This window comes from Cervus canadensis, chromosome 29 (assembly GCF_019320065.1).
Source record: "Cervus canadensis isolate Bull #8, Minnesota chromosome 29, ASM1932006v1, whole genome shotgun sequence".
Lineage (NCBI taxonomy): Eukaryota > Metazoa > Chordata > Mammalia > Artiodactyla > Cervidae > Cervus > Cervus canadensis.
Window position 1 is genome coordinate 40,788,805 of NC_057414.1, and position 11,779 is coordinate 40,800,583.

The following is an 11,779-nucleotide window of genomic DNA, read 5'->3' on the forward strand; positions in this document are numbered from 1 at the left end:
CGCAGGCGTCTTCTCGGTCCTGGGCGGGGCTAACAGGGAGGGGCGGGACCAGGCTGGTTGCGCGCGCAGAAAGCTAGTTAGGCGACAGTTCAAGATGGCGGCGGTTATGTTTCGGTTTGTGTTGAGGGGCTGGAGAACCGGTGTCCCGCCGGGCTGCGGATTACGGCGACTGGTGAGAAAGCTGATCCTGGAGCTGGGGGCAGAGGGCTAGGTGTGAGGCTCACTGTGTGCCTTGTAGTCTAAAAACTGCGTCCCTCCCTAGGGGGCACTTTTCTGGAGCTCAGATACAAGATTGACAGAGAAGGTTGCAGGGCCTGGAGCGCGTTTCCGAATGTGGGGCTTGAAATATGATTGGAGGACAACCTGAGTTAATTAAATTAACAGGACCACTTGAGTTAATCAGCACATCCGACTCTCGCTGCCTAGTTTTTTCTGGTTTTGGCTGCCGCCTTTTTTTTTTTTTAATTTGAAGAAGCCGGTCCAGAGGGTGAGGATTGGCCCCAGATCATTGGCGACACTTTTGGGAACCTAGGACTCAAGATATATAGGCTGCTTCATCTTTTTATTCTCATTGTAACTCTGGGAGCCCGGGCTTTCTGTTGGGAGAAGTATGGAAGGACAGACTGTAATGTGACCTAAGGTATATTGTCTGCTAATGTCTTAATCTATCTTGGATGTATATAGGAGGTAGTAAAAGCCCTAACTTGTCGAATTAAAAGAATTAAGTGAAAACATGACCCGTAGGCACTTAGTGTCCATATGTCCATATGTGTCCATATGAATTTGAGTGTGAAATGTTCCAGGTGAGGGAAGGTCACTTCAGATGAGTGTGGGTGGGAAATTATCAGGATTGCTGAAAGTCCCTAACCCAGAGGTAGAATATTTCAGTAAAATCTTCAGAGAAAACTAAAATATTGAAAAATGCCGGATTGGTCAGACCTAGGGTTACTCTTTCCAGAGGTATACACACACTTTCCAGAGGTATACACACACTTCTCATTTGAGTCCCACAAAACTCCTGAGACGCAGGCCCTTCTGAGTTCCTGACTTGAACCCTTTCTTGTTCAGTCGCTAAGTCGTGTCCCGCTCTGCGACCCCATGGACTGCAGCACACACCAGGCTTTGCTGTCCTTCACGATCTCCTGGAGTTTGCTCAGATTCATGTCTGTTGAGTCCATGGCACTAACCATCGTATCCTCAGCCTTGTACCCTGAGGGTAACCCTGTATCCTCAGACTTGTACCCTGCAGCCTGGCAAACTCAAGTCTGGTGCTTTCCTACTTCCTGACCCCAGGAAAGGGGTAGCAGTGCAGTGAGCAGTCTTTTATTTATACTATTTAAACTCCAGCCTTTTATTTATACTATTCTCTTTGCCTTTAATGTTCCCTTTTTCTACTTGACTGAAGTTCTGCCAGCTGATGGAGAGATTTTTTTTTTTTGTCTCAGAGCCAGACCCAGGGGACTCCTGATTACCCCGGCTTGCTAGAGTCTGTGGATGAATACCGTTTTGTGGAGCGCCTGTTACCCCCCACCAGCATCCCAAAGCCCCCAAAGCATGAACATTATCCCACTCCTTGTGGTTGGCAGCCCCCTAGAGGTAAGCTGGGTGATGGGGATGGCTTGAAGGCTGCAGGGAAACATCCCCCTCCCTAGTGGTCTGTCTGCCCTGGCCCAGGCTCTTGACTCCCCAGAGGGTTATATTGAGATCACTCAGAGCTAGCATCTTAGGTTCAACAAAGGGCCGGGGATTGGATGCCTGTTTTAGTAGGACCCATCCATTCACACTGTTGGGGTGAGGTCTTCTCATGTGGGAAAAGTGAAGCATAGAGAGATGACCCAAAAACTTCCACCCCGGCCATAATTGAGAACATAGCTTGGGAGTTGGGCAGTTCTGTGTCCCAAGTTTCGTTTTGCCATGTATTGCCGGTATGATCTAGTTGCTTAGCTTCTCCCAACCTTAGTTTCAGCAAAATAGAGATCATCTGCTCAGCACATAAAGTGTATTGTGCAGAGCTCGGCCTGTGCTAGGTATTCAGTTCTTGTAAATCGCCATCCCTTTGTGCCAGATTGATTTTAGTCTCCCTGACCCAGTAGAGAAGGGCAACGATTGGCTCCAGAGGGAGACCCAAAGATCCAGGGAGGCATAGCCCCAACTTCATTTCTTCTGCTGGTGCCGGGCCGGTGCTGGGCCTTGAGGTACCAGTGTGAACAAGCTGATCCTAGGAAAAGAGCAGGTTTCCTGGTCTGAAGTCTGGAGGTGGCTTTGCCGTTGGGCTCACTGACCCTGTACACACTGAGGAGAAAGGCGAGGTGAGAGGACGTCTGAGGACGTTTGACTTCCCCCGTCCCTCTGTCACAGACCCCCCGCCCAACCTGCCCTACTTCGTGCGGCGCTCTCGGATGCACAACGTCCCAGTCTACAAGGACATCACGCATGGAAACCGTCAGATGACTGTGATCCGGAAGGTGGAGGGGGACATTTGGGTAAGTGGGTGGGTAGGTCAGGGTCCAATTGTGATCTTTCAGGGCTGAAGGGACAGAAGCCTCTGGAGAGAAGGGTCTCCTGACCAGGTCTGATCCGTCATCTTCCCCCAGGCCCTGCAGAAGGATGTGGAAGATTTTCTGAGCCCACTGCTGGGGAAGACACCTATCACCCAGGTCAATGAGGTGACTGGTACCCTTCGGATCAAGGGCTACTTTGATCAGCAGCTCAAAGCCTGGCTCCTGGAGAAGGGCTTCTGATGCCCAGCTGAGCAGCCTCCATGACAGCATCCCCCTCAGACTGGAGTCCCGGGGATCCCAGGAGGAGGGAGGAGGCTGTTGGAGCAATAAGGAAAGAGGGGGTACAGAGACCAGGGCTGAGGGCTTTGGAGCAGGCCTTGCATGCATAAAGGAAGAAATGGGACTCTGTATGGGTGCCAGCACTGGGGGAGGGCTGTCTAACATTGGAGACCCAGCAGAAACAGCCAAGCTAGAGGGGAGTGTTAATGGCCCCTCTTCCCCACTTTGGTGTGATCCTGCTCTCCCTTCATTGGAGCTCCTTGACTTCAGCTACTCAAGCTTTAGAGGTTGTTAACTGCCCCTCTGTCGAAAGCAATAGCCCAGCCTGGTTTACTGGAGGGTAGCCCAGGGCAGACCCATTGGGCACATTTCTTCCTTGGCCCACAGACCTTCACTGCTACAAAAAATCCCTGAGCCCTTCTAGGTCAGACCTGGCTTGGTAGAGGCTACAGAGAATCCAGGATGACTCATACACAGATCCTGGAGGTCTTCATTTCCAAGTGCCATGCACGTCAGACCCTGGGCTCATTCCTTTTTCCCGTGGAGAGGTAAAATTGGCCTCCATCTCATTCTGTATTAGAGTTGGACCTGACTGGGTTTCCAGCTCCAGGAAGCTAAGTGAGTAGCTGGCCTGCAGGGCTCCTTGAGAGTTCCTTGCACAGCCCACATCCATCCCTTCCAGGTTGCTGACCTACTATCAAGGCTGGACAGGGTGCTTGAGGCAAGAAGATACTGACCTTTTGTCCCTATCGTCCTATCCTGCCCCAGCCAAGGAACCTTCACACTTGCCCCACCTTGGGAGTTCTAAAGGCCAGAGACCTGAGATCCCACCCTACCCCCACCTCAGCATCAAGCTGGCTCAAGACAGGGTTCAAAGCATGGCCCCCCTACTTGCTCTGACCTCAGGCAGGGCAGTTACCGTCTCGGGGTTCAGTTTCTTCATATGTAAAAAGGGTTTATTTTCTGAAGACCTTAATAATTCAACACTGTGCCAAGGACAGTACTGCCTTGTATAAATAAACCCACAGACTCCAGGCCACTCTCAAGTCTACAACCTGAGTTTAGAAAAAGAGGGAATGTGGCACACCAATCCTATCACACCAGTTCCACCAGTCATTAATGCAAGTTTTTATTTAGCTGTATATACAATTTAAGCTATTAAAATTTGTACAATATTTACAAATTAAATAATCATCTGAAACTGTCTCCAGCAACTCTTGTAACATAAAACCAAGGGGAAAAAGACAGGGGCAGGCAAGGCCTTGGCTCCTGTGGGCCCTACCTGGCCCAGAGCCTTTTCTAAACTGGAAAGATGAGGAGCTCAGCACTCCTGCTCCCCTTTCCTGGGGTCAGGCATTCCAATTCAAAATTTAAGCCAGAAGACATAGCAAGGAAGTAACTCCCTTTCTTCTAAACTCAAGAAAAATTCTGCAAGTTAAGAAGTGGCCTTTCTGTAGGTTCTGAGGCTTGCAGTGGTTCAGAAGCAGACACCCCAGCTCTCAGCCTAGAGTGAGGCTGCCTGGTGCCTGCGGGGTGAGACTGAAGTCTCACCTCAAACAAACTACAGGGAGAAAAGGCCCGGGGGGGAGGGGCAGAGCAGGGCCCCTCAGCGCAGTCTGCCCATCCCCCCCAAGATACTCCTTTCCCTGAGTTGTGTGGCTGCCAGTAAGACATCAAAGTGCCACAGGGCACAAAGGGCACAGCAGACCACTGCAAAGAGCTTCCGCAGAGTTTAGGTAGGAAAAGGGGTTAGGTACCAGTCTTGGTGGGCGGGCCCAGGAGCAAGTTCCTGGCCTGCCTCCAGCCCCTTGAGTCCACACTCGGGAACCAGAGCTAATACTGTTCGGCACTGCAGCGTGACTCCACACACAAGGGGGGCTCAGAGGGGCTGCCCCTTCTCCCAGAAGGGCGTTGGGGGGGTCAGAGGGCGTCTCAGATGCTGCACCTTTCTGCCTTCACAGGCCCAGCAGAATACAGGGCTGAAGGGTTGGAGAGGAAGCCTGAAGTGACCCCAAATCCCCATGGCTGCCAGGGGACTGTAAAGGCTGGAGTTGGCTGGGGCCTCCAGCCTCTTTCCACTTGGTCTGGGGTGCCACCTCCTCCACCCAGAGCTGGGGGTTACTACTCCCCGGTGCAGGGAGGGAGGGAGCTGGCACTTGGCAGGATGTGTCCCAGCGAGGGCTGCTCGAGAGGGGGCAGGTCAAGACTGGGGCGTTGTCAGTGGGCAACAGGGGACTCCAGCTTTTGTAGACGGCGGCGGCGCAGCTCTGCTGCGTCAGGCTCCCCATCTTCAGGCAGCTCCTCGGTGCCTGCTGACTCAGGAGCTGGGGACAGAGAGGTCCAGAGGTGGAACCCAGACGAGCCCCCTGGCCCACTCCCCGCGGGCTGACCGCAACTACCTGAAGGCTTTTCAGGTTCAGGGGCTGGTGGAGAGGCTCCTGGGGATGGAGTGGTGGCCTCAGAGCTGGGGCTGCTGGTGGAAGAGGTGGCAGCAACAGCGGTAGGGGTAGTCTCCTCAGTGGGGTTAACTGCGGTGGCAGGCCGGGGGGGCCTAAGAAAGAGAAGGGACAAGAGGAGGGTGTGGCATCCTGGCCTGACTAGATAGACTGTGCACTTGGTCAGCCTGGCAGGGTGAAGTCCAGCACCGACAAGGTCACCAGCAGATGCCAGTGAGCATGTGTGACTCCTTGAAATTCTGTACCACAGACCGTAAACCATGTACAGGCAGGGACTGCATGCAGGCCATGTTCACTGTTACACTGCCGAGTCCCCATCTGAGGTGCCAGGCACCTTCCAGACCAACCAAGACAGTCCACCGAATAACCCACAGAGCAGACGAGTCTCAGACTCAAGCTCCCCTCCAAGTCTGTACTGACATTGCTGGGTGCCAAGCGCTTTGTACACGTTCCCTGCGAATAGGAATTAAAACACCTCTATTCAAATAAGGTAATGAAAGTCACAAAGTGAGTGAGTGACAGGATCAGGACTTGAACTCGGACCAGGCTAGTTAAATGTGACTTTATCTGCTGTCTCAGATCAAGGGCAGTGATTCCCAAGTCAAAGTGTTACCCTGTGTCAAGAGGGTGTACATGATAAAACTGAAGTACCAGGAATTATGAGTAATCTGACTTTAGGAAGTATAAAGGAACAAGATTCAGGTCAGCTCTTTAATAAACCCCACTCCTCTGTAGATCCAGACAGGCCTTGTGCAGGGGCAGGATAAAAAGACACCAAGAACCCTGACACCTTGGGTGTGCCTACAGGTAGAATGCCTGAACGAACAGGTGTCAGAGGGCGGCAGGAGAGAAGGGCTGAGAACCACCACCTTCTCTTGGCAGCCCCACACCCCCGCCGCCCGCCCTGGCTCCGGGTGTAGACGTACCCCAGGGAGGCGAGCACGGTGAGGTACTGGTTGATCTGCAGCATGGCAGCGTCCAGCAACGTGTGGATGTTGCGCAGGCTCTGTAGCCGGGCCTCCAGGTGCTGTCGCTCATGGCCTTCCAGAGCCCGCAGCTCCTCTGGGGTCAACCCGGCAAAGCCTGCAGGAGGCACAGGCATCGGGGGGAAGGCTGAAGGGAGAGAGAGAAGCTCAGCCTGGGCTGCCTGGGGCTGACACGCCCCCCCTCCCCAAACCACCCCTGGCGAGCCCCACTTACCAAAGGGCGGAGGCAGGGGCATGCCCATCCAGGGAGGCGGGAAGGGGAAGCCGGGGGCAGGGCTGGCCTCCGGGGAGGAGGCAGGGCCAGGTGCTGGGGCAGAGGCAGCAGCAGCGGCTGTGGTTGTGGCTGCTCCACTGGGCCGAGAAAGGGCGGCTGAAGAGCAAGAACAGGAAGTCAGCAAGTGTTGACGGGCCTCTGCTTCCCTTCCTTCCATCCCCTGGCTGATGCGGTACCGAAGGGCTCACCTGCACTGGTGGACGGAGGGGCCGCAGCCTCTCCTGAGCCGGGGGGAGGTGGGACAGGTGGAAAGGGGCCCATGGGGGGCCACAGTGGGAACATGCCTGGAGGGAAGGGAGGCAGGAGGCCCTGGGGGACTGCAGAGAGAAGACTGATGGTGAGAAAAGGTCCAAACAGAGAGATCCAGGTCGCAGGCAGGGGTCTGGTTGTCCTCTGTCCTCTGCTCCCACAGGCCCTCTCTGAGCTCAGCACAGATCACTTGTGACTGCAATCATCTGTGTCTCTTCCTGGGACCAGCCCTCGTGGCCCCCCGAGCCCCTCTAGAGGGCAGGGACTGTTTCACCTCAGGATTTCCCATTCCCAGTCCAGGGCAAGTACCCAACAGTGTTGCACGGCCAGATGAAAGGGCCACTCACAGTTGGGGGGCTGGGGCAGGAGTGGTGGGGCATGGGGGGCAGGTGGTGGCCCCTGATCTGCAGGCTCAGGGGGCGGCGGTGACTGGGTCGGCAGCGATGCCCGAAGGACGTCCATACGGCAGGTGGGGCAGGTCTGCTGCCGCTGGAACCAGGAGCGCAGGCAGCTGGAGGTCAAGACCAAGCAGTGATTGGCAGGTCCCTGGGGGTCTGCCTCCCAGAGCCACTCCGGATGCCCAGGCTCCTCTGGGCCTCTCCCACCTGGTATGGAAAATGTGGTTGCAGGGCAGTCTCTTGGCACCAGTCACCATCTCTTCTCGGCAGATAATGCAGACATTGTCCATCGCCTGCAGTTCCTCTGGGGTGGCGTCTGGGTACCTGGTCAGAACAGGCCAAGGGCACTTCAAGACCAGAGCTGGAGGCAGGGCACCCGGGGCAGAGCTTGGGCGAGCAGCTGGGACAGGCCCACTTACAGTGTGTTCATGTTGCGGATAGCTCGGCGAGACATGATGGCGTCAGTCACAGCTTTCTTGAACTGCCTGAGAGGACAGTTTCAGTAGAGGAGGGAGACAGAGGGGGAGGGGTCGAAGGTGTGGCAGGGCCAGGCTAGGCTCACCTCATGGCCAAGTACATCGGCCGGATGGCGAAGAGAGGGAATGTGTGCACCTTGATCATGATGGTCATGAAAGCCATGTACAGCAGAACCTTGATGAAGCCTGGGCGTCAGGGGGACAGAGAGTGGCAGGTCACAAGACTTGGCGGGCAGGGCTGGGGACGCCGGTACGGGGTGGGATGGTCCAGGCTCCTCTCACCTGTGAACAGCTCGGTGTAGAGCATGTACACAGCCTTGTTGTCCCAGGGGTTCTCGCTCTGGAGGTCCACGGAGTGTAGCACATACTTGATGAAGATGGTGAGCACCATGGTCATCAGGATGGCGTACTGGGCGTGGGGTGGGGTAGGGAACATAAGAATGCAGCCCCTTGCTCCAGCCAAACTCTCCTACCCCAGGCCTGTGCACAGCAGAGTGCCACAGTACAAGCACCGGCTCGGACACCACCAGGGTCCTCGCTGCTCCACTCACTAGCTGATGTGACTTTCAGCAACTCACTAAACCACTGGGAACTCCAGTTTCTGTCAATTCAGAATTCTGTCAATGACAGAATTAACTGCTCCTGTGTAACAGTGTTGCTTTGCTGATTAAAACAGATGCAGGTCAAGTGCTCAGCACAGGGCCCGGCATACAGGAAGCGCTCAACAAACATGAACCACCATCGCCGGACATGCCTCTCCAGCTGTCCATCAAGCTAATTCCTTCTGTCCATTACAGCCAGCTCCTCTGGCATCAACTTCAGGAAGCCTCCCTGAGCAACAGGTCAGGGCTCCTCCACATGCCTTTCTAGGCCTTACCCACTTACCCTTCCTCACTTCTAGGAGTGAGCAGTGGGCAGGGCTGGGACTGACAGCTGCTCCTTGGTGGCCCGCGCAGGCTGGCCACAGAGCAGGCGCTCAGAAAGGTTTGTGAAGTCATTCAAGGCACGTGCAGTGCCACCTCAGGCTTGTCCTCCCAACCTCCCAAGCCAGTTTTACCTCAAAGCCAAACACCAGCTGCACAGAGGCCCCTCGGGTCAGGATGCTGTGATAGGCATGGCTGACGAAGAGGAAGTCCAGGATACCCAGGAGGAACATAAGGGCTGTGGGGACCCCCCAAATGGGAGGTTGGTGGGGTCAGCCCAGGGCCTGACAGCCACTTCCTGCTCCAAGACAGCTCCCACCCTCAAGCCCACCATGGCCCCAGCCATCTAGTCAGGTGGGCACACTCCATTGAACCCAGTCCCCTGGGATCTCTGGTTCTGTCTAAGGGCAGCCCAAGCTCCAGGTGAGGAGGCAAAGAGCTAATAAGGGGCCAGGCAGTTGAGAAGCCTTGGAGTGGAACAGGGCAGAGATGATGCAAATTAACTTCCTAAATTATCTTTCCTGTACAGCTGTGGGTGGAGCGGGCAGCCTGTGCTCTATGGTATGCTCCATGGTTAATGACTTTTCATGTTCCAGTCCTTCATGGTGCCTCTTCTCCCTCCAGCTCCCTCCTCTCCAATCCCGTGGGTCTCACTCACAGACAATGCGGCAGTGAAAGAGCCAGGAGATATTGGGGCTGCGTTCCATCTGAGGCAGAACAGAGAGGGGGCCTGTCAGGAAGTCTGGGGCTCACCCCACACCCCCAAGGCAGCCCTCACTCCACAAGTCTGCCCTCCAGCCACTCTGCTCCAGAGAACCCCCTGACCCAACTCACAAAGTCCACACGGTCCTCAGCCAGCCAGTGAAAACACTTGAGGAAGAGAAGGAGAGTAAAGAGAGCAACAAAGCGGGGGCTGAAGTCGTCCCGAAAGACGGTGAAAGCCAGACAAGTCTCAGTGACAGCATACCAGGAACGTTCCAGAAGGTGCTGGAGGTTGAACAAGGAAGGACATGGAACTCAGACGTTCTGTTTGCCCAGCTCCCTGCCCCTCACCTTCGGAGCCATAAACATCTTACCTCCATCTCTGCTGCCCTCAGCTGTCCGAAAAACACCTTGCCCATCACCTTGCCCAAGAGGAAGACAAGGACGAAGGCCTGGATATACAGGACCTAGGAGTGAAGAGAGGCTATGTTTTGAGGTCACTTTCTGCCTAGTTCTGTCCGGGGCTCATCATTCAAGAACCTCTCCACATCCCCATCACAACTGGTTCCTAATTAGGTCTGGCAGCTACTTCACTTTTCTCCTACCTACCTGACCTTTAGCCCCACCCCTGTCTCAAGCAGACTCCTCCTTCCCTCCCAGGGAGTTCCTCCCTGAGCCTTGAACTCACTGCCATGCTGGGGCTAGACTTCGTCAGGTACACCACCGTGGGGTAGAACTGGTGCTTGAGGTAGTAAGCATGAGCCACCACGGCCCCGGTCAGCGCCAGGCTGGCCGCCATCATCACGGCAGTTCGGAACATTGCCCTGGCCTGAGGACCTGCAAGGGGAAAGGAAAGAATTGTTGACACCCATACCGTGCAAACCTAGCACCGTGCCTGAGACGCAGTGTTAATAAACAGAAGAAAGGAAAGAAAACCTCACTTCGTCCTCACCATCATCGCGTCAACAATAACATATGCTCCCCTATCTTACAAATCAGAAGACTGACACTCAAAGGGGTTAAGTGATCACACTGACGCAAGGCCTGGAGCCTGGGTTAGTCCAGTTTCAAATCTAGGGCTCTTTCCACGCTGCCTGCTAGACCGCCGTCTCTAGGGAAAAATGAGGAAAGGCACCAAAGTCGGAGGAGGGACCTGTTCCCTTTGCCCCTAAAAGTGGCTTTGATGGGGTGGGATGCAAAAGTAGAAACCTCCAGAAGCGGGAACAGGCCGCCTGGTCTGGGAGAAGCCAAGGCGCTGGGAGGCGCAGCCGGGCAGGGGCAGCGCCAGTGACAGCTCGGTCAGGGTGGGCAGCTCTGACGCGCGCCCCGCGGGAGCGGGGCGGGGTACGTCAGCCTGGAACCCTGGCGTCCCCCACCCCCCGGGGCAGTGTCAACTCGGGGCACCAGAGAAACGGCCGACCGTCAGGATGCAGGAGCGGGACGGATAGGGACCCGGGTCGCCCCCACCGCCGCGCACCTGTAAGCGCCAGGAGCTGCGAGCGTCGCAGGCGGGGCCGGGCCTCCGGGAGAGCGGCCGCACGGGCGCCCGTCTACCGCCAGCTGACAGGCCGACAGCAGGCGGCGGGGCTGAGGGGGCGCGTCAACCCCGGAGGCCTCGAGGGGAACGCCCAGATCCCGACTCCAACCACAACCCGGGCCCGACCCCGGCCCACTCACCAGGAGCCCAGCACCGCGAGCCCGCTCAATGCCCGCGACTGCGGAGGCGGCTCCGGTTAACAACACTCCCCACCCCCTGCGAGCCGGAACTTGGAGGGTGAGACACCTCACTTCCGGCGGGGCGGGGCGGGGCGTGGGTCGTACCACGCGCCCCCTTCCCGTGCCCACGCTGCCGGTGGCGCCGGGAGCGGCAGTCCCACCACCCGTCTGGGGTTCGCGCCTACGGTTCGCGCAACAGATGAGAGAGGCGAGAGGTGGTCTGAGCGGCAGAGGGGCACCCGGAGAAGATTAGAGTCTCCCCATTTACTAAGCACAGATGGTAGCGTCTCCGCCGCTGAGTGGATTTAACTTAGCCGAGGATTCGGGCTCTCAAAGCTGCTAGCGGGCGAAAAGCTGCTAGCGGGCGACGAGGGCGGGAGGGGAGTCCGTGCGGGCCGTACCATTCGGAGGGGCTGCGTAGGGAAGGGAAGGACATTACAGGCCTAAAAGAAATAAACAGAATGTCTTAGAGACTCATTCCAAGGGGACTCACAACAGTTTGATAAGTTAGGTGCTTTCTGAGAGAACTGGATGCAGGAAAGTAAAACGTGTTCCCTCCTAGATCACCCCCAAATTGGGTGGGAGTGAGTTAGATCCCCGTGGCTGCTACTGATTGCTCAAAATAGAGTTACGCGGACCAATCAGAAAAAGAAGTGAAAACTGCTGGCCTATAGGAAGAGGAAAGCCGTTGAGCCGTTGCTAGGGGCGGAAGGTAGCGTTGTCTAGGGCTAGCTCCAACTCCATAGGGGTAGCGGGTAAAGAAGACGCAATCCAAGGGCGGGTGTTCTGAGTCTGCCCCAGGGCAAAGTTTGCTGAGCC

General features: G+C 56.0%; 2 protein-coding genes across 5 annotated transcripts; one reads left to right on the forward strand and one right to left on the reverse strand.

The window, feature by feature from the left end:
* The first annotated feature begins 14 nt into the window (after positions 1 to 14).
* Positions 15 to 3,986, forward strand: MRPL49 (mitochondrial ribosomal protein L49). Its single transcript, XM_043451775.1, has 4 exons — positions 15 to 172; positions 1,446 to 1,596; positions 2,359 to 2,483; positions 2,595 to 3,986. The coding sequence occupies exons 1-4, from the start codon at positions 95 to 97 to the stop codon at positions 2,739 to 2,741; spliced, it is 501 nt and encodes a 166-aa protein (XP_043307710.1). The 5' UTR covers positions 15 to 94; the 3' UTR covers positions 2,742 to 3,986.
* Positions 3,885 to 11,168, reverse strand: SYVN1 (synoviolin 1). Of its 4 annotated transcripts, none has more exons than XM_043451773.1 (16): positions 10,922 to 11,168; positions 9,933 to 10,081; positions 9,619 to 9,711; positions 9,377 to 9,529; positions 9,201 to 9,249; positions 8,677 to 8,780; positions 7,902 to 8,028; positions 7,706 to 7,805; positions 7,563 to 7,628; positions 7,351 to 7,467; positions 7,093 to 7,256; positions 6,685 to 6,813; positions 6,437 to 6,592; positions 6,163 to 6,319; positions 5,180 to 5,331; positions 3,885 to 5,104 (listed from the first exon to the last, which is right to left on the reverse strand). In XM_043451773.1, the coding sequence occupies exons 2-16, from the start codon at positions 10,062 to 10,064 to the stop codon at positions 4,998 to 5,000; spliced, it is 1,806 nt and encodes a 601-aa protein (XP_043307708.1). In that variant the 5' UTR covers positions 10,065 to 10,081; positions 10,922 to 11,168; the 3' UTR covers positions 3,885 to 4,997. The 4 variants fall into 4 exon arrangements, with proteins under 4 accessions (XP_043307708.1, XP_043307706.1, XP_043307707.1 ...); XM_043451771.1 differs by having other exon boundaries at positions 6,163 to 6,349; positions 10,922 to 11,146; XM_043451772.1 differs by lacking the exon at positions 10,922 to 11,168 and adding an exon at positions 10,722 to 10,905 and having other exon boundaries at positions 6,163 to 6,349.
* Between the last annotated feature and the right edge of the window lie 611 nt (positions 11,169 to 11,779).

Excerpts from the sequence above, each read along its gene's own strand:
- MRPL49 (XM_043451775.1), top strand. The coding sequence starts at position 95 with ATGGCGGCGGTTATGTTTCGGTTTGTGTTGAGGGGCTGGAGAACCGGT. Across the intron at positions 173-1,445 it reads GCTGCGGATTACGGCGACTG|AGCCAGACCCAGGGGACTCC; the intron begins GTGAGAAAGCTG and ends TTTTTGTCTCAG. Across the intron at positions 2,484-2,594 it reads AGGTGGAGGGGGACATTTGG|GCCCTGCAGAAGGATGTGGA; the intron begins GTAAGTGGGTGG and ends ATCTTCCCCCAG.
- SYVN1 (XM_043451771.1), bottom strand. The coding sequence starts at position 10,064 with ATGTTCCGAACTGCCGTGATGATGGCGGCCAGCCTGGCGCTGACCGGG. Across the intron at positions 7,806-7,901 it reads CTACACCGAGCTGTTCACAG|GCTTCATCAAGGTTCTGCTG; the intron begins GTGAGAGGAGCC and ends CCTGACGCCCAG. Across the intron at positions 5,332-6,162 it reads ACCGTGCTCGCCTCCCTGGG|GCCCCCCCGGCCTGCCACCG; the intron begins GTACGTCTACAC and ends TCTCTTTCTTAG.